This window comes from Hydra vulgaris, chromosome 15 (assembly GCF_038396675.1).
Source record: "Hydra vulgaris chromosome 15, alternate assembly HydraT2T_AEP".
NCBI lineage: Eukaryota > Metazoa > Cnidaria > Hydrozoa > Anthoathecata > Hydridae > Hydra > Hydra vulgaris.
This window is the reverse complement of record NC_088934.1, coordinates 20,849,221-20,870,548: the sequence shown is the minus strand read 5'-3', so window position 1 is coordinate 20,870,548 and position 21,328 is coordinate 20,849,221. Positions and strand designations below refer to the sequence as shown.

At 30.0% G+C, this 21,328-nt stretch overlaps 3 protein-coding genes across 3 annotated transcripts; all 3 read left to right on the top strand.

Moving 5' to 3' along the window:
* The first annotated feature begins 4,665 nt into the window (after positions 1-4,665).
* LOC136091808 (uncharacterized) lies at positions 4,666-5,829 on the top strand. The gene has a single exon (XM_065819520.1). It carries the CDS (start codon positions 4,666-4,668, stop codon positions 5,827-5,829), a length of 1,164 nt encoding a protein of 387 aa, XP_065675592.1.
* Positions 5,830-13,505: 7,676 nt separating this feature from the next.
* On the top strand, positions 13,506-16,050 carry LOC136091807 (uncharacterized). The gene is made up of 2 exons (XM_065819519.1): positions 13,506-15,789; positions 15,866-16,050. Exons 1-2 carry the CDS (start codon positions 14,043-14,045, stop codon positions 16,048-16,050), a joined length of 1,932 nt encoding a protein of 643 aa, XP_065675591.1. The 5' UTR covers positions 13,506-14,042.
* Positions 16,051-20,071: 4,021 nt separating this feature from the next.
* On the top strand, positions 20,072-21,049 carry LOC136091806 (uncharacterized). The gene has a single exon (XM_065819518.1). It carries the CDS (start codon positions 20,072-20,074, stop codon positions 21,047-21,049), a length of 978 nt encoding a protein of 325 aa, XP_065675590.1.
* Positions 21,050-21,328: the final 279 nt, after the last annotated feature.

Genomic DNA, 21,328 nt, shown 5'->3' with positions numbered 1-21,328 from the left:
CCATTCTTTTTAAGTTTTCTCATAAAGCTACATTTTTTACTATTGTAAAAAAGACATCGTTGTTTCAAAAGTTTTCAAAATATTTGGTTCTGCATTTAAATAATTTATTTATTTATTCTTTTTATCGCCCAAATTACAGGTAAAACAAACAGTATAAAACAAGTGTATAAAACTTCATACTTTCATTCTAAAGTCTAATTTAAATTCTTGGAATATTTTCTTCCATCAAATTTGTAAATATAAGTCTTTGTTCTCTGATATTCCAGAATTCAAAGGAATGGTTCAAAATTGCCGCTATATTGTCTCCTAGGTCATCGTAGCGACGTTTAATCGTTATTTTTTTTCCTTCTATCAAACACAGGACGAAGTTTAACTCAAGTTGATTGCCCATTTTTATTACTTCGTTGATAAATAGGTTATCTTTAGTAACATCAGATATTTCAGTCATAATCAAGGAAAAACGAGTCGGATTGTTCAGTAGTCTGATAAACAGATTTAATTTATTTCGAATAAGGATGATCGTTTTTTAAAGAAGGAATGCTGGTAGTTTTTGCTGTACTTTGTATTAAAGAGGAATTTTAATGCTGACCTTTCAACAGCGTCCAATTTATTAAGAAGTGAATTATTATAGCAACAAATTTCTAAGCTGTAAAATAGATATGATAGATTCGGCACAGCCAGAGATTTGAACAAATGTACTATAGTTAATGGTTGACAAAAACGAATACCAGATTTTATAAGAGCTCTGGAGATTGATTGAAACTGAATAATACGTTCGTTTACATTTGATGTTTGAAGTGTAGCTATTTTGAGTATGATTTTGATTATCCCATAGGAATCCGAGGTGTTTCAGTTTATTATTGAGGTGTAGGGAAGAGCCGTGTATTTGAATTGTGTTTTTTGTGATTGAACTTTTACCGGTTGATTAATGCCATATCCGATAGCTGCTTTTTTCAATGTAGTGCTTTAGTAGCAAAACTATTACTTAGCCAGCAAAACTATTAAACATCTTTTTCTGTGTTGTTGTACATAGGTATGAAATTATTCACAAAACAATTTCTCTAATTGTTAATTATTCACCTCCCCAAGGCCGAGAGGGCCGCAACAGTCGAGGAGGCTACTTTTTGTGGTTACAACCCTCTCTCAACTCTATAACTCCGAAACACGTACCTCAAAGAACAAGGCCGCTGTGCGGAGAAACAAGTTGAGTGCGGTACTACCAGGGACGTGGTGGGGATTGAACTCGGAACTTCTCGCTTATGAGGAGAGCGCTCTACCACTACACCACTACCGCATTAATACAATTATAACATCCAATGGATTAACTAAGCCTGATTTTTCTACAATTAGGTTTTTATAGTACAAAATTATCTGCCTATTGTGTCAGATGTAGACAAATTAAAGTATTTATACAATTAAACAAGCACACCGTGCTGCAGAAATTAATGTTTCTGAAGCAATCACAACAAAGTTTACAGCATATAAAAACGTCACTACTTTTGAAACAACATGTAGTGATTTTTCAAAAGGTGTCTATTCTAAAAAGCTGAAAGCATGTATTTTTTTTAAACTTTGTTTAAATATAAGCTTGTTAACATAATCTTATATAAATAATAAAAATTTTTCTGGTGCGTTTGTTAGTTTTAAAACTGCCGTTTTGAATGATTTGATTTATTTTTCAAAACTTCAATACAATAAAATTCTTTTTTTCTAAAATTTTATTGTATTGAACATTTTCGTAAAAATAAAATTCAAAAAAAGTGACCTTTTTTGGGGACATTTTAAAAAAATTTTAAAAATGGCGATAATTCTTATGAAAGTCGGTAAATATTTGTAAAGAATCGTGAAAATCATGCCCATACATTTTTTTGAGGAACATTTTTCAGCCTTTCAAGTAATTTTATTGATATGTGTTTGAAATTGCTTTTTATTTATTTATTTAATTTTTTAACAATTAAACTTAGTTCAAGCAAAACAAGTCTATTGCAAAGAGTAAGTAAACGGTAGAAACGCTAGTAACAACGATAATAACGTTAAGAAATCTAATAAAATAAAAGCCATATATTAAAACCAATCAATTCATTTTCACAAACAAAAACAATGGTTTAAACCATTGTTTTGTTTGTGAAAGTTTTTGTAAAATTGATTCTACCAGAGTTGATAATGCCGCCCCGGCGGCAAAGTAACTTTCTGCCAAAAGGCCGACCTTTTAGGGAGGCAGAAGCAGTTGGCGGTGGCCTCCCGATCAATTTTTAGTGGCAAAATGTTCTATCTTCCGCCTCCAGTGGCTTCCACTTTTCTATTGGGGGCCGCAGCCAGAGTTCTTTTTTGGAGGCAAAACGTTTTGGAGGCCGGCGCCAATAGAGAGGCGGAAGCCAATGGTGGCCGCCTCCAGAAGAAATTCTGGAGGCGGCCACCATTGGCAGGAGGCTTCTGCCTCCTAACTGGCTGCGGCCGTTAAATCGGAGGCGGAAATATTTGCCTGCCGCTGGCGGATGTAATGAAAAATAATTGCTCGTTTGCTTTAAAGCAATTAAATATTAACTAGAAACAAATGTTAAATACTTGACATTTCATTACTTTGAGAAGTTTCTTTTTATATGATTGTTCGCAAAAGTTTTGCGTATTTAAAAAAAATTTTTTTTCTTTTTAAACTAATATTTTTTATTAAACTAAATTTTTTTTTCAAACTAATAAATCAAATAGAATAAATTAGTATTTTAATTATACAAAAAAAAAGTTTAAAGTTGGAAATTTTACTACTATGCAATTGGAGAATAAATCTTTTTGACAAAAAAATAATAATAATAAGTAATTAAATTAACTGATTTTTGGTAAGTTTTAAGAACAAGTCAACGCGCTAAATTTGTATCTATTTTATCGTTTACCATAACGTTAAATGCTTATTTTTAATAATTGGATATTGTAAAAGTTATTTAAAAAATCTGCGAATGTTTATTAAAAATTTGCGACCACGCTGTATTACGCTAACAGTTTTGCCAACAACAACAACAACAAAATAATAACTGACTAATAAAATTCATAAATTGACTCTATTCTTTTAAAACGTTTAAAAATTTAAAACGTTTAAATGTTTAAAAAGGTAGAATTGAAAATTGAATTTATAAAGTTTTTAAACATTTAAATTGAGTTTATATAATATTTTAATTGCTTCAGCGATGTTTCTTGTTGCAAGTTTAAAACTATAAAATGTCTGCAAGCATTATTTGTATATTTGCGCGTTTGAATAATTTTTTCTTATTTGTATGGGCTTATTATTTGTACATAAATTATAACCATTTATTTAGGTTATTTCATCAAAAAATTCACTGAAATTTAACTTTTTATATAAATTAGATTAATTTATTAACCACAAACTATATCCTATTTAAACAAAATTTATAGCTTTTAGTTTGAAATTGAAATGCTTTTAGTTTAAACATAGTCTATAGAAATATACCTTGGTCTGGAAGCTATTGTTTTATTTTTTTCGGTCACGTGATCAATGTAGTTGCAAAACAAATCAGCCGTCGAAGTGAATTTTAAAAGATATATCAAAGAATTTTCAATTATAATTTATTTAAACAGTCCTTTTTAGAACTACATTTGAACTAAAGTACTTGAGACTTAAGACGCAAAAAATAATTTCATTTTTTGTTTTTTAAAAAAGATGAGTCTAAAAGACACGTATCCATAACGTATTAATAATTATTATTCATAATGATAATTTATATATTTATAATAAAAATAATAACTATTATTATTAATGTTATTAACAATTAAAATATGCACAATAGTTATAATATTTAAACAAAATATTTTAAGATAATTTTAAGAAGTCTCTTGGAACGAGAGCTTTCTTAAAACTTTTTTTTAAAAGTTCTTTAAACGTTTTTATTAGGTTTAAACCTAATAAAACGTACCGTGCCCACTGGGCTGGCTATTACATTAGTATGATTTTTTTCCCGCGTTTTTTTTTCTTTTTATATACTACCCAGTAAAAATGTCATATTAAACTTTCAGGTAAAAAATCTCCTATAAAATTTTTTTAAAGTAAATTTCCTATTTTAAATTGAATTTAATATTTTCTCTTTATATAAATTTTGTGCGAGCCATTATTTATAATTTAACGGTTTTAATTTGTCGGTAAATACTGTCGGTAGCATTATTAAATGACGGTTATTCGTCATTTAATCATGCTACCGACAGTGACCAATGGGTCACTGTCGGTAGCATTATTGAATGTCACTTATATATAAGTTTACAGTTCGCGTTTGACCGACTAACGAAAATTTATATCGAAATTGTGAATTAACTGCCAACCTTTGACTATTTTTAAAAAAGTTTCGATTTTGTCGCAGAGAATGGTTTTTTTCTGAAACAGTAGAATAAACTAGCATTTTTATATTTACACCAAACTTTAATGAACATTTATTTAAGTATAAATGAATTTTATAATTAAAAAATTTTAGAATTCTTATACGTAACTTTTTTCATTTTGTTTTACATTGATTTAATTAAAAATCAATTTGATTAACATTAAAAAAGTTAATTTCACTGATTAGAAATTAACTTCCGTTAATTAAAGACTTGCTTTATTATTTTGAAAAAGTAATTGCATTACATTTGAAATTAAATAGCGTTACGTTTAAAGATCTTTTAATAATGGGTGACTTTAATTTTCCGAAAATTGAATGGTCAGATGGAGCAGTTCATGCAATAAATTCCAGTGAACACTCGATAGAACATTATTTCTCGGAAATAATAAACGACGAATTTCTAATTCAGCACGTCGCGATACCTACTTTTCAACTAAACGAATCAACGTACGAGAATACACTGGACTTACTGTTCAGAGTAAACGAACAAAGATTATTTCAAGTTGAGACAAATGCGGTATTAGGGAATATAAGCAAAGGACATCTTGTAATTTGCTTTAAATATGCACTCAATCACCATGAGACAAAAACTGTAGCTAGCAATCGGAAATATATTTTTAAAAAAACTGACTTCGCAGGAATGAACAAATTTTTTACAAATACAGACTGGGTAAACATTTTAGATACAATTAATGTCCAGGAGATGTACGACACGCTCATTTTTTATGTTAACGAAGCTTGTCAAAAATATATACCGTGTCACAGGTCGAAAAACAGGACTCTTAAAAGAATTTTTTGGATTGACAATGAACTGAAAGAACTTGTGAAGAACAAAAGACGAATGAGACATTTAAACTGTTGCACAAATTGGAAAAACAAAAATATGGTAAACGAATGCAAAGCATTGTGTAAAACAGTTAAAATTGAAACGAGAAAAGCCAGGAAAAAATACGAACGCGAACTGGTCTACAAATCGATTAGAAACAAGAAGATACTATTTAAATATGTGAACGATCAACAAAATGTAAAGAGCTCAATTAAAGCGATAAAAAACGTCGAAGGAAATGTTACAAATACGACTAGTGAGATTGTTGACATTTTAAACGAAAATTTTCAAAACTCTTTCACTAGACAGGGCGACCAAGTATTACCAGAATTCGGATCGAGATGTGGGGGTAAATATTTAGATTTTGACGAGAGTGCAATTAATTACAGTGACGTAGAAACAAGGTTAAGCAAATTATCCATTGAGAAATCATGTGGAGTTGATCAATTGAGTACTATCATTTTAAAAAATTGCGCTGAAGGACTAGCAATGCCAATCAGATTGATATTTATGTCTTCGATTGATAAGAGCGAACTACCTAAGCAATGGAAATTTGCGAACATTACCCCAATCTTTAAGAACAAAGGCAGTAAGCTCACTTTTGGCACATTTTACGAACAATAAATTTTTATCGAAGTGTCAACATGGATTTGTTAAATCTAGATCATGCACGACAAATCTCATGGAAACTGTGGATTATTTAACAGAAAATATCGCACTGAATCGTCCGGTAGATGTGGTTTATTTAGACTTTGCGAAAGCTTTCAACACAGTGCCACACAAAAGACTCGTTTTAAAATTGAAAGCGTATGGAATTACAGGAAAGCTGCTAAAGTGGTTAGAGGAATTTTTAAAAGATAGAAAGCAACGCGTAGTCAACCGTGATACTGTTTCAAGCTGGCGCGATATCTACAGCGGAGTTCCGCAGGGATCGGTAATTGGCCCGATATTGTTTGTTTTGTTCATAAATGACCTGCCGGATAGAATACAAAATGTAGCCAAGCTCTATGCAGATGACACCAAAATAATGATCGATGTGAACTCAATAGAGAAAATAAACAGTCTTCAACGAGATATAAACAGTGCTTGGGACTGGTCTAAAGAATGGTTAGTGAAATTCAATAAAGAAAAATGCGAAATAATACATTATGGAAGTAACAATTCAAAACACGATTATTCTATGGATAATGTTGTCCTAGGACAAACTACTATTCAAAAAGATCTAGGCGTATTATTCTCAGCAAACATGAAATGGAGACAGCAAATTATATCTTGCAGCTCGAAGGCAAATAAAATGCTGGGAATGATTAAAAACACATTTGTGAAACTGGATGTGCAGACTCTTAAAGTCTTATACGTGACGTTTGTTCGCCCAATAATTGAATTCGCGGTTCCAGTGTGGTCCCCTCAGCTTAAAGGAGAAATAGAACTGCTCGAGAAAGTTCAACACAGAGCTACGAGACTCAATCCGACTCTGGCAAAAATGAAATACGAGGAAAGACTGGAGATTCTTGGCCTCAGCCCATTATGTGAACGCAGACTTCGTGGAGATTTGATCCAGACTTATAAGTTATTAAATAAGATTGAAAATGTGGACTTTTTAAACGGTTTCAAGCCTAATGATTTTCAAATATCTAGAGGAAACGGTGTCAGGTTTGAACGCGAAAAAACAAAGTGCAACTTAAGACACTCATTCTTTACTAACAGAATAACAAAACCATGGAATAAACTACCTAAAGATGTAGTTAATGCAAAATCAGTAAACAGTTTTAAAGCACAATTAGACAATTGGCTCCTTTTAAATAAAATTAATACTGACACGGCTGTCTAAGTGTGTTATTAATACACACACTCGTCGTCTTCGGGCGGCTACAGCATCTACTACTACTACTACTACTACTACTACTACTACTACTACTACTACTACTACTACTACGTACATTCATTTTTTTATAAGGTTAAACGTTGTTAAAAGAATTTTACTTTGTCAAGCAAACCCAAATTTTGTCTCACGAATAACATAGCGTTTCATGTTTCATCCGAAAGTCTAGTTCTCAAATGAGTGTAGACTATTGCAAAACTACTAAAATCTCGTTCAACTTTAACCTGAGAAAATGCAGCACCAAAAACAACTTGAGAAACCTTATAGAGTTCCTTCCTCACATTTCATCATATACATTACATATACACATAATCATCACACTTTAAATGCCAATATTCATGAATATTAAAATTTTCAAATTAATTTTTTTAAATAATTTAATGGTCCAAAAATAAAAATTTTAGCGTGACGTAAGGGCGACAAAACATCAAACATTGATCAAAAACTGACAATTTAATTATTTTTCATAAACTTTTTTTTTTGACTTTTTTGCTTAAGGCATGTAAACAAAGTTTTTAATTTTTAACGTTTGTTTTGAAATAAAAATTACTAATTTATTCAATAGTCCTAGAAAAACAACCGCTCCGTCAAATTATAATTTTTTTTTCAAAAATTTTTTTAAATAGCCAATAAATTATATAAAACAAACTTTGATGTTTAGTATTTAACATTTGTTTCTAGTTAATATTTAATTGCTTTGAAGCAAACGAGCAATTATTTTTCATTACATCCGCCGGCGGGAGGCAAATATTTCCGCCTCCAATTTGACTGCCTTAGCCAATGAGGAGGAAGAAGCCATTGGAGGCGGCCTCCAAATAGCTTTGCCTCCAAAAAATAACTCTGGCTGTGGCCGCCAATAGAAAGGCGGAAGCCACTGGAGGCGGAAATTTCTTCGGGAGGCGGCCACCATTGGCTTCCGCCTCTCTATTAGCGTCGGCCACCAAAAAAGAACTCTGGCTGTGGCCGCCAATAGAAAGGCGGAAGCCACTAGAGGCGGAAGATAGAACATTTTGTCTCTAAAAATTGATTGGGGGGCAGCAGCCATCTGGGTGCGGATTCACAACTTTTGCGTAACTCTTGCGTAGCTGAGCAAAAGTTACAAAAAACTTACGCAAAATATTTTTTGCGTAACTATTTGGTATTCACAACTTTTTTGCAGCATTTGCGTAAAGTTAAGGTTGCGCATGAGTTACGCAAAAGTTAGGCAAAAACTTACGCTAAAACTTACCCAAAATTTAAGGCAAATATTTTATAACTATTTGTATAAAGGAAGTAGTTAGTATTACTAATTCTTTTTTTATTAAGACACACAGGGCAATGTGACCAAGCAGTGAATGTTTCTTTTTTAAAGACAGAGCTTAAATTTGCTTACAATTATTTTTGTTGTTGTTGTTGCTATATTTAAAAATATAGCAAAATCATATAGATGCTATTCAAATAATACGTGACATTCTTATATAGAGTGGAGGTGTTTGAAAGTGTCACCAAATATCACATGGAAGAGGGGGTGGTTAGCAATAGTGTGACATGACAAAATTTTTAAAATTTAAATTCTAATCACAGCGGAATAGTAAACCTTTAGCATAAAAGTACAAACTCAAAGATATATTTGTTTAAAAATAATGTCACGTCTCAAATAGGGCGGGGAGAGATTGTTTAAAATGTTACATATACAAAGAAGGGAGTCTAAAAACAGCAAAAAAGTGTTTCATTGTATTTGAATTTATAAAATATTTTAATAATAAAATATTTTACTAATAATTGGATTAAAAATGGAACAAATAGGAGTCAGTTGGTTTTTTAAATGAAAAATCGATTATTAACAAAATGCTACACATCTATTATTTTAAATATAAACATATTTATTCAAATCCAAATGGGTAATATAAATTGTATTATCCTGGACTTATATAAGATAATTATTCGGCTTCCTGTATGAGCTATACAGCTAGCTAAACAAAGCAGAAAACAAATATACAGAAAACTAGCATATAAAAGACTTTTTTTTTTCTATATTTAATATAAAAAGAAAAAGAAAAACAACATGAAATAATATTTTGAGGCATTTTTTTGGCGCCCATACCAGTCCCATAGTACCAAAAAAGGTCTGGGTTCACCCCTGATCAGGTCATGCAACTTGTCTTGAATTGCTTCAGGAAATTAAATCAAAATGCTTTAGTTTAGCATAACATTTCACGTTCATAAAATAATGGAAGTGCTAAACTAAAGTGTTTTAATTTAACTTCTTGTTTTCATTCTTACTTCTTATACCCTGAGGTATAAGAAAACATCATGATAATAGTTAAATTTACTTTTCAGTGGTCTTGTTTTATCATATAATTGACTTGAATCAAAAACACTTTTATTTGCAATAGGGAATGACAGTTTCATTAAATAAAGAAATTGCTTCAATAAATTCAAGAAATATATTTGATTGCATTCTAGTATATTTGAAACTATTTTTAAACAAATTTCTATTGTCAGAAATATAAGGAACATTTTAAAAACATAAGCAAAAGTTCAACAACTTTTCTATAACATAATATGAAAAATACATTGTAATTTTCATAACATTTTATGGAAAATGTTTCAATTGTATTAATTAATTAAAGTTGAGTTTGAATTAAAACCCACTTGTTTTTTGTAAGTTTTTTTTCAGTGATATTTCAGATTGAGAATTTATGGTACTATATTTGCACGAATAATCACATAACTTTTATATTTGATGGATAGCGTAAAGTTAATTCTGTGAATCAGGTATATGCAGTATAAAAAAGTTTGACTTTTTGACAGAGCAAGTATTGATTAAATCACAACAACAAGTATTGTAGTAGGTTTTCAAGACACCAAATACAGTACAATCTAATAGCTACAACCAGTGTAAACAATATGCTGTCATCTCAAGAGTTGTAATACTATTTTCAACAGCAACAAATAATAATTCTACTGAATTGTGAAAAGCACTATCACTCCATTTGGACTAACTGGTGGATCAAGGAACTTTTTATGGAATTTCTGCTCTTTGCAATAACAAACTACAATGAGATTTTATATAGAAATACAAACAAAACAAAAAAAGATCTACCAAAACAATTTAAACTATTACAGAATATGTTTATTATTTGCAAATAACAATATTATTTACCAAGAAATTAGGCTTTAAAAAACAATGCTCTTTTTTTAATAATTTAAATTATCCGTAGATATTAATAATATTTCCTGATAATTGCAATAATTATAGACAGAGCATTATTATTCAAAATAATCTTAATACTGTTAATACCTTTGAATAATTGAAATTATCGAAAAACATAGCATCATAATTCAAAGTAAGTTTGATATTTAGGTTATAATACTTTTTTACTTCAATAGCCTGATTACTTAGAGGTTTTAGCATTATTGTATTTTGAAATTTGTCTTGTTCTCATTTATAAATAAAAAAAATAGATATTTGAAAAACTAATGAATTAATTACATATTTTTGTAAATATTGTATTTATATTAGCACAAATATTTTCTCTCTCACACAGAGAGAGTGAGAGAAAGAGACTTTCTCTTTATGCTAGTTATGCAAGTTAAAGTATATACTTCAATAATATTATTATGTATATTTTTGTATAAAATAATATAGATAGTATAGTATAGATACAACAATAAGTTAATATAGTATGGATACATCATATAGTTTTAATGTATGACAATAACTAGTTATTAAGTTAACTTAACTTATTTAATAAGTTATTGGCATACAACAAAACAATATGATATATCCGTACTATGGTCGCTCTCCTTGTTTTAACTAGGCTATGAGAGAGTGAACCTTCCATTATATAGATTGTGTGTATATTTTTTTAAATTTAAGGTGAAAACAAGTTTATAAAACAAGTTTATGTAGTACATCTAAATTTTTGGTAAATATACTGCTATTGTTGTAGTTGTTAAAAAAAATACTAAAGCTGTTTTATTTAAATAAATAAATTAACGATTAGCAGTACAAAATTAAGATAAAATTATATTTTATTGGCAATAACAAACAAAATCTGAAATCTTTTATAATAATAAAAACGCCATTTTTAAATATTACGAAGTGTCTGGACGTCCGGCGACCGGACAAATATCTTTAGCACTATTTGTCCGGCGATCGTACCACGTGATCGCCGTAAAAAGTGCAATTTGTGTAATTTATACGTAGCGTTAGTAATTCTAAAGATGGCATCAGAATTTCATTTGGGTGACCAATTTACTTCACTTAAAGAAATCCAGGATACTTTAGAAAATTACATGAAAAAATATCATGTCCAATATTATAAAAGAAATACAAGAACTATATCTGGTTTCAAAAAACATTTTCCATCAAAGAAACATCTTGATATTCCTGACTGCCTTATATATGGAGAATTAGGACTCAACTGCATCCACGGTGGGAAGAAGTTTAAATCAACCGCTGTTACAAGACTAAAGCAAAGGTATGCCTAACTTATTTAATTTTATATCTACTTTTATGTATTAAATTCATATATGACGATGAATAGAAAAAGTCTGTTTACCTTCATTCAACACGAACTCGTCAGCCTCAGATGAAAAATAGGAAAAATAGAATTAAAGCAATAGGATTTTAAAAAGTATAAGAAGACAAACAGACGTCTAGAAAGAAATCAATATTATAAAGGTGAGTCAATTGATTATGTCACAACTAAAAACAATAAAACTTTTTTCAAAATACAATCTAATATTGAACTCTGGTAAATCAGTAATGTAACATAGCAGGTCATAAATTTGAACTTTCTATATGTTATTCTAATACGGTTAAGATTGGTTATTATGTAAGAAAATTCGTTATTTTATTTGATAAGATTGGTTATTATGTAAGAAGATTGGTCATTATGTGAAAATCAAAATTATGTTAAAGTTAAAGAGAAAATAAAGAGACAAACAATATTTTTTGTTAAAAAGTTTGTACTTGTCATTTTAATTTGTAAGAAAAAGTTATTGGTTCTGTTGCATCTACCTACCCCATAACAGGGTTGTATACTTCTCATATGGCGATTAACAGAAAAGTTCTGTTAACCTTTATGCAACATGAACTAGGAAATATAAAATTAAAGCTATAGAGTTTTAGAAGGTAATAATAAAAAATTAGACAGATGTCTAAAAAGTAATCAAGATTATCAAGGTAAGTCAATTGATTATACTACAACTAAAAGCGATAAAACTTTTCTATATACGACCTAATATAGTTTATATAAAATTAAATAAGTTAAGTTGTACTAACTTAACTTAATTAATTTTATATCTACTTTTATGTATTAAATTACAATTTCATCAGTGATAATTTTATCATTAATATTACCTAAGTTTACTTAAATATAATAAATTATTTACAGTAAAGCTCGTTATTGATTAAAGTTTGTTTTATACTCAATTATATAAACATAAATTGCTTAAATTAAAATTTTTTCTTTAAATTATTATGAAATTTTTTCATAAATGATTTATGTTTGATTTCAGAGGCAAATTAGAATTAATACTGGGATTACATTATTGCAAAGATAGAATGAGAGCTAAGGGTTTAGATTAGATAAATAAGAGAAATTTATGTGTTGTAAAGTGAAGAATAAGCAAGTAAAAAATACTAAAGAGTGACCATATGAAGTGTGTAGAAAGAGTGGTAAAGAATGCTTTTTTGTTTCCTAATATTAAGAACACAATGTGCTCCTAGTATTATTATCAATTTATAATGGATTTTAACATAACGTGAAAGTTAGAAAATAGATTGAAAAAAAATAGTAAAGGAAAGATAAAGTTTTTTTAATCTTAAAGATGAAATTGGATCAGCCGGTGGAGAAATGGTTTCTATGACAAGAGTATGGGCTAAGTTTACAAAACTATCTATGTTTCTTACAGTATGAGGTGCATTATTGCAGAGTAAAGGAAAGCTATATACTACATGAATCCAGAGTATTAAGATAAGTGATAGTGAATCACTGGTCGCGAGGGTTGATGTTGTATAGTATCTGGAACAAACAAAGCTAATGGTCAAATTTATGGTGTGAATCTAAATGATAAGAAAAGAAGTGATGATCTAAAAAAATATTGGAAATAGTAAGTGTATCCGATAGGATGAGAATAGTAAGTGTATCTGATAGGATGCATCAGGAAAGATTAAGGTGGTTTAGGCAAGTAGAGTGAAAAGATATAGATATTGGTTATCATAATTTAGAGAATTAGTTTCAGTAGTCGAAGTTAAAGAGTTAGTCAGTTTCAGTAGTCAAAGTTAAAAGTTAATTTTATTTATATTTATATATATATATATATATATATATATATATATATATATATATATATATATATATATATATATTGATCCTTTAGCATTTTTGGAAATTAACCAATAAAAAACAATCAAACTTAATAAAAAGTGAAGTTGTCGAAAAAAGTTGAAATAAAAAGTTAAGGTTAAATGGGTGGGAAAAAAGTTTAAAGTTGTTAAAAATATAAATGAATTTTACAACTGCTTTTGCAACTGTTTTTATTTTAATAAAAAAAAGTCTGGTCAAAAGGCTTATCTACAGCCTAAAAGCCTATAACATTTCTTTGGGATTCTAAAATGGTTTGTGCTTCAGAATATGTGTCATATATATATCGTCAGTGTATACAGCCTTGTTACTATTGGTAAATATAGCTTCAGCTTTGGCAAAATCTTGGATTCAGTACATTCTTAGATAAAAACAAAACAAACAAAAAAACTATTTACTTTTCCAGAACATTCCGACAAAATTGCAAAGCATGCATTAACTTTCAACTGAGTGATGATGGGAAGAAACTTCAAGTTGTTAAAATGATTGAAGAGCACTCTCATTGTATCACAGAGGTAATTTACTTGTAATAATTTTATAAAATAGTGATATAATGTATTACAAAATGATTTTAATTAAATTTGTTGCAGGAATCATTTATGCATCTCCCACATCAGCGTCAATTGGATGTAAATGAAAAAAATAAAATGACTCATATGCTTGCTGTAAAAGCTAACAAAAAGTTGATACAACAACATATGATGAAATCTACTGGGAAAGTTATTACACTTAAGGATATTCAAAATATAAATCAAGCTTTTAAAAATCAGGATGATAACAATTTGACAACTCTGTTAAGTGAAATGCTTAAACAGAAGGATTCTGTGACAGAGGTTGTTATTAATGATGACAATCAACTTCAGGCATTGTATTATCAGGAAAACAAGATGATGAAGTTATTTGCATATTATCCTGAACTGCTTCTCCTTGATGCAACATACAAGCTTAACAACTTGCGTATGCCACTTTATGTTTTAATGTGTGTTGATGGAAATGGTGAAGGAGTAATTGTTGCACTCTGGATTGTTGCTAATGAGGAGAGAGTAATCATAGAAGAGTTAACAAACATATTTAAAAAATATAATGATACCAGTGGTGTTCAAGTTGTTGTGACAGACAAAGATATGGTTGAGAGAGATGTGATTAGTGACAAAATTCCAAATGCTTCTCTTCAATTATGTCTTTTTCACACCTTGCGCACATTTCGCAGGGAAATAACTGTTGAAAAAATGGGTATAAAGGCAGAGCAGAGACTTCTTGTCTTAAAAATTCTGCAACAATTAGTTCACTCTGATAATGAGGTTGCCTATGATATGCATTATGATGACCTTAAGGCTCTTAAATTAGAGCCTGTCATAGACTATTTTAATGTAAATTGGCATGGCATAAGAATGCAGTGGGTTGAAGGTTTAAAAAAGAAAAAGTTGAATCTAATGACCAGCACAACAAACCGTGTTGATAATGTAAACCAGAAGTTAAAAAGTGTCATATCCAAACACTCTGGGATGGTTACATTTTTTTCGGATTTGATTGTTATCATAAGAGTATTAGAAAATGAGCGCAGACATAGAGCCATATGTGTTTTTCATAAATCATCCACTAGTTTAATGTCCAGTTCACAGGAAGAGTATGCCACTTTAGTAACACCTTTCGCAATGACTCACATAAATGCACAGTTGTTAGCTGCAGAGGAGTCTGATTTAATTCAGCAGGAAACAACCAGTATTTCATGCAACTGTGGTTTTGCTACTTCAATGGGCTTGCCATGCAAACACATTTTTAGATTCCGATTGAATAGTGGAGAGAGCTTATTTAAAGAGTGCCTTGTTTTAAAAAGGTGGAGATTAGATTTTTTTCAAATGACCCAAAATTTAACCGAGTCCACTGAGTATTTGCAGTCAAATTTCATTAGTGTTTCATCTATTCAGCAAGATTGTAGAAAGCCTCTGTCACAACAGGCAAAATATAGAAAAGCGTTCTTGATATCTCAGAGAATTGCTGCATTGGTTAGTGAAGCACAGGGAAAGCAATTTGATAATTTGCTATCAAAATTATTAGAATTTGAAAATTTTTTACAGGTTTTTCCAAATAAAGAAGTAAATGATATGGTGTTAGATATTGGTGAAGCTGATGACTTTCAAAATCCAATAGTTTCTAGTGATGAGTTGATTTCCAATTTTTTGGTTCAACCTCATACACAATCTCCATCTGTGAGTCAAAGCAAAAAAATCAGCCTATCAGCCAATGAGTCAAAAGTAAATGTGCTTCCTCATTTACATTTACAAACTCCGTTATTGAATAACAACACTGCAGCTAACTCACTATCACTTGATGAGTCTATTCTAGGTGAGTATTTTTCCTCATTACATTATTAAAATTTATAATTGTTCATTTTTTTAGAATTGATTTTTTTTTCTGCCAGATCCCAACCTAATTAAGATGCCATCACATATACCCAGGCGTGGTCGACCAAAAGGATCAGAAACAACAGTTATTGGATTACCCAAAAGGAAGAGAGAAGCCACTTTTAAGTTGTTGTCATTTTTAAAGATGTCCCCAACAGATAAGGATACAAGTACTAATAAAAAATATATGATAATCCTATAAGATTTACATTACCTAATTAATAAAAAGATTTATATTACATAAATATCATAATCCTTAAAGTTTTTTCAATATTGTGTATAAACTAAATATGTTATACTTATTTATATATTGCTTTTATAATTTTTTAATTCTGTTTCAGTGCTGCTTGGGTGGTTAATAAAGCCAAATATCTTGGTATCAGTCCTCAGTGGTGAGCAACTTGTTGAGATTGTTTATATTCTACCTTGGCTTAAAATTCCAACAAAAGTGACATATGAGCCAGTTGAAATAAAAAGAGTGAGAAAGTATTTTTCTTCGGTTTCTTGGTCATATCTGACAAGTAAGCTTGAAATAATCAAGCAAAGGAACCTTTGGCTGTGCCAAGCTTGTGACAACGAACTCTGTGACACATTTGTGATATGTTGTGATCATTGTCTAAGTTGGTTTGACAAAAAATGTGTCGGTTTAAAGGCTGCTCCTAAGAGCAAATCTATTTAATATCCAATAAAAGGTAATCAAGTTTTATGTAAAAAAACTGTTTAATGATGTGCGGTTAGATATTTGTTTTTCAACAAGTTTCCTATTTTGAAATTAAATGTTTATTTGCAAGTGTTACATGCATAATTTGGTGTTACATTTTTGTATTTTCAAAGTTTTTAAAGTTTTTTCTTTTATCTAGCACTATCTATCCAGCTGAACTTTCATCTAATAATGAGGATCAATTTTGTACACAAAATTGTGACATCTTGTTAACATCTAAGCTTTCTGCAGCTGATTTGCAAGATATTTCAACCAAACAGATGTTATCAGACAATGTGATTCACACAGTTCAAAAAATGATAAGAAATGTTTGTGGGTTACAAGATCCAGTTCTAGGACAAAATTACTTATTTAAAGTTGTTAATGAATCATTTATACAAGTTTTGCATGATGGTGCTTTACACTGGCTGACAATCAGCACTTTTGAATGTGCTAAAGATGAGGTATGTGTTTTAGATAGTATGTTTCATGGAAACATAAAAAAGCATGTTATCAGACAAATTTGTTCAATTGTGAACTGTTCCAAAGATATTTTAACAATACGTGTTTTGCCAGTGCAGCAGCAAATAAATGGTGTCGATTGTGGTTTATTTGCATTAGCTTTTGCGCAGTACATTGCTTACACTAGCTCAAATCCTTCTTTTGTTGCATTTGATTCATATATGATGAGAAAGCATTTACTTAAAAGCATTACAGAAAATCATTTAAATGATTTTCCTAAGACTACAAAATCAGTAAAGTTTTGCAAAGAAAAAGTGTTTTCTTTACATTGTATTTGTAGGCAGTTATGGATGCCTTTAGGCAAATTTGACAAAAAAAGGTAAGTCAGTTGGTAATTAATCTAAAGTCTATTTAATCAGTCATTTAAGTCTCATGTATGGTTTAATGTTTTTTTAAAAATTACTGTCTCATTAACAACTAACTATATAATAGTTATTAAATTAAAATTTATCATGATTGATTTTAAATATGAAATAATGATTATAATAGAAAACTGATATTAATAGATTTAGGGATATAGTACAGTGTAACAACTGTGAAGATTGGTTTCATGGTATTTGTCAAGGCCTGCTAGAAAATGTTTCCGAAAATGAGATTTTTGAATGGTCATGTCCAGAATGTTTAGTAATGTACAGTTTGTAGTTGCTATTAATAATTTTGTAGTATTTGACATGATTATCTAATAATTCTTCTTGTGTTTTAACATTTTATTTTCTTGAAGTTTTATAAAATATTGATTACAATAATAAATAAAATAAATGTAACAGTTGTAAAAATGATTATACTCATATAACTAATTGCAATTTGAATAAGATTAGAATTAGAATATTATTTAAGAATATTATTTATCTAAGATTAGATTATTAGTGTAGAACTCATTAAAATATGTGTTTAGAATTCTAATGGATTCTAAACGCATATTCTAATCCATTAGAATATGCGTTTAGAATCCATTAGAATGAGTTTAGAATCCATTAGAATATGAGTTTAGAATTCATTAGAATATGAGTTTAGAATTTGTTAGAATTGCAGCAGCATTAAATTTTTATATTTGCTTACATTTTTATATTTGTATTTTAATGTTTTGAAAATTCTGCTCTTAAGAGCAGAATTTTCAAAACAAGTCCTAAGGCTGTTTGGTACGTAATATTTAATAATCTAAGTTTTTATGATATGAAAGAGGTATTTTAAAAAATTTTCAAGTAAATTTTAACAGTTTTCAAGAAAATCGATGTAAAGAAATTTAATTTAATTATAAAAACATATATGACACCTTTTGGATCTTTAATCACCCTCTACAACATGACAAGAGCCCTTGTAACATAGTTGCATGGTGAACGGCATATTGTGTAAATTCCGTATGATCCATTAATTAGGCAATGTGAACACACACATCCTAAGGGTTGCTTTTGTTATGGTTTTTATGTGTGTAATTGTGTTGATGTAAACTATGCTCATTACAGCTAATGCTAAAGTCTGCACATGCTGATTTATTTTACTTTTTGATCAAATAAATCCTTTTTCTCAATAAGTTAAGATTACAAATTTGCAATAAGGTACAATATAACAATCGTTAAAGAAATCAATTTTAGTATTTTTTGAGTGCGTTAAACGTTTATAACTGTCCTAAACCTATTAGTGAACATCATTCTGCGAGTGTATACATATCAGTTGCTGAATGTATTATATTTTTTACGTTTGCTATTTTGCCAGTGTTTGCAAGTTCTTTTGATGCGCTATGCCGCTTGTTTATACTTTTCGGCTATTGCATTTTCAAATTATGTTGCAAGATATAACAATATTTTTAAAATAAAATTCTCATCAAGTAATAAAAAGGTTCCCTTACCCTTGTCTTTCGAGATAGATAGCTTAGCAATAATTACCTTCCGTAAGATCTTTGAAAGAAATTTGAGAACTTTCCAATTTGAATTTCCGACTATCATTTATTGGTAGTCTGCTCGCATATCGTTATAAAGAATTCCGTAACGAAATACTGAAAATTTAAGTAACTGAACCAAATTAAGTCTTTATCGGCTATCATTTTCACCTATATATGGTATTTGTTTTTAAAATTTCGCCTGAGGCTGTAAAGGTAAGGCCAAAACTAATGTTTGATCATAGTCCAAGGACTTTAGTTACATACAGTTTTATGGACAAGACATACGTATTGTATGAGACATTATTCCAGAGCTATTTTTTCCCTCAAATTATTCAATTTTAAGCTATGTTGTGTAATAATCTTTAAGCAATCAATAAATAAGAAAAAAAGGCAAATCAATTTCAGATTTGAGGTGTTTTTTTTTTTAATAATGCTTTTTTATTAACTCTTTATATTCTGAGCTTTATATTCAGTAGATTTTTTATTCAGGATAATATCAGCATCTGCCCGACAGTGTTATATCCGCCAGAAGAATAGCTGTCAAGTTTGTAATCCGGCAAGTGTAGCTAGACGTAACCTAACGTAAATACTCGCCGGACGTATATCCCTATCACTGTTTGTCCGGTTGGTCACGTGGTACGCTCGCCGGACGAATATATCCGTTGCTATATGTCCGTTTAGTCACGTGATACATCGCCGGACAGATAGTGCAAAAGACATTTGTCCGGTCGCCGGACGCGTAGACACTGCCTAAATATTATTAGATGATTTAGTCACGCCAAACCTAAGTCAGAAAATAGCAGACGTAACTTTTCTTGCGTAAAGTTTGCTGAGCACTTATTAGGAAAATGTTGCGAATACCGTTTTTTAGATTTTTTGCGTAAAGGCCGTTCTCCATTCAGAATTTTTTGCGCTTAGGCGGAAATTTATGCGCTATAGTTTGCTCTTGGGCGGAAAACTTCAAACGGAATTTAATCTCCATTTACCGCGCTGAATTTTGTGTTGTTTTGTTTTTTTATAAAAAAAATGGTTTTAAATAAAAGAAATCTACTAAAAAAGAAAATAACTTTGTTGCTTATATTAAAAAAGTGTATTTTATTGAGAAATCGCAGGAAACATAATATGTGGATGCGTAGAATTTTTATGGAACGTTCACGAAAAGGTCTTTTTAATGTATTAGTAAAAGATTTAAAACTATTTGACAGTGTATACTTCTTTCAGAGTTTTCGCATGAGTTCACAAACTTTTGAAATATTACTATCATGGGTTGCTCCATTTATATCTAAATCTTCTCTAAGACGGGCAGTTGCAACTGCTGAAGAAAGACTATGTATAGCATTAAGATATCTTGTTACTAGCGATGCTCAGATAACAATCGCAATAAGTTTCAGAATGAGCCCTACAACTATAGGAAAAATTATCATAGAAACATGTAAAGTAATTTTGAATGTTATTTGTAAAAAAGGATATTTGTTAGCACCATCTTCACAAAAAGAATGGCTTGAAATATCTTTTGAGTTTGACGAAAGATGGAATTTTCCTCATTGTCTTGGGGCAATAGATGGTAAATATGTAATTATTCAGTCGCCAGTTCGAAGTGGCTCAATGTATTTTAACTACAAAAAAACATTTAGCATTGTACTTTTAGCAACGTGTAATGCAAAATATGAATTCACTTTGGTTGATATAGGTGGCTCCGGGCGTCAAAGTGACGGTGGTATTTACAATAATAGCAAAGTTGGATCCGCTATTGACAATAATCTGTTAAATTTTCCTGATCCATCATGTATAAGTAGTTATTCGAAATCCATAACATTTCCCTACACTTTTTTAGCCGACGAGGCATTTGCATTAAAGCCGCATATGATGAGGCCTTATCCAAGAAGAACTAATCTCGATAAAACAGAAATTGTGTTTAACTATCGCTTATCAAGAGGAAAAAGAGTAATTGAGAACTCTTTTGGGGTATTGGCTAGCATATTCCAAATATTTAGAAGAATATTTAAAAGCGGAGGCGAGAAGATTTACGCCGTTTATCAACACTGGATTCTACTAAGCACCGGCGTTACCGCAATTCGATTATGCGGTAAATTTCGATAGGGATTTTTAGAAAAGGAATCGCGGGCAATTATTTACGATTGCGGTATTTAGTAAGATAATTGCGAAGCGATTTTTTTCGATTACTTTTAGTCGCTAACTAATCGATATGCAACTTTTTTCGATTTTCGAGCACAAAAATCGCAGCGATTACGATTAAATCGCGTTTTTATCGTTATTCTCACAACATACCGCAATTTTATCAAAAAATCGCTATTATCGTCTAATATTTTCATAAATTTAAGAAATCCAATTTAGCAATTAAATGTTATACTTATTGTT

Excerpts from the sequence above, each read along its gene's own strand:
- LOC136091807 (XM_065819519.1), top strand. The coding sequence starts at position 14,043 with ATGCATCTCCCACATCAGCGTCAATTGGATGTAAATGAAAAAAATAAA. Across the intron at positions 15,790-15,865 it reads ACTTGATGAGTCTATTCTAG|ATCCCAACCTAATTAAGATG; the intron begins GTGAGTATTTTT and ends TTTTTCTGCCAG.
- LOC136091808 (XM_065819520.1), top strand. The coding sequence starts at position 4,666 with ATGGGTGACTTTAATTTTCCGAAAATTGAATGGTCAGATGGAGCAGTT.
- LOC136091806 (XM_065819518.1), top strand. The coding sequence starts at position 20,072 with ATGTGGATGCGTAGAATTTTTATGGAACGTTCACGAAAAGGTCTTTTT.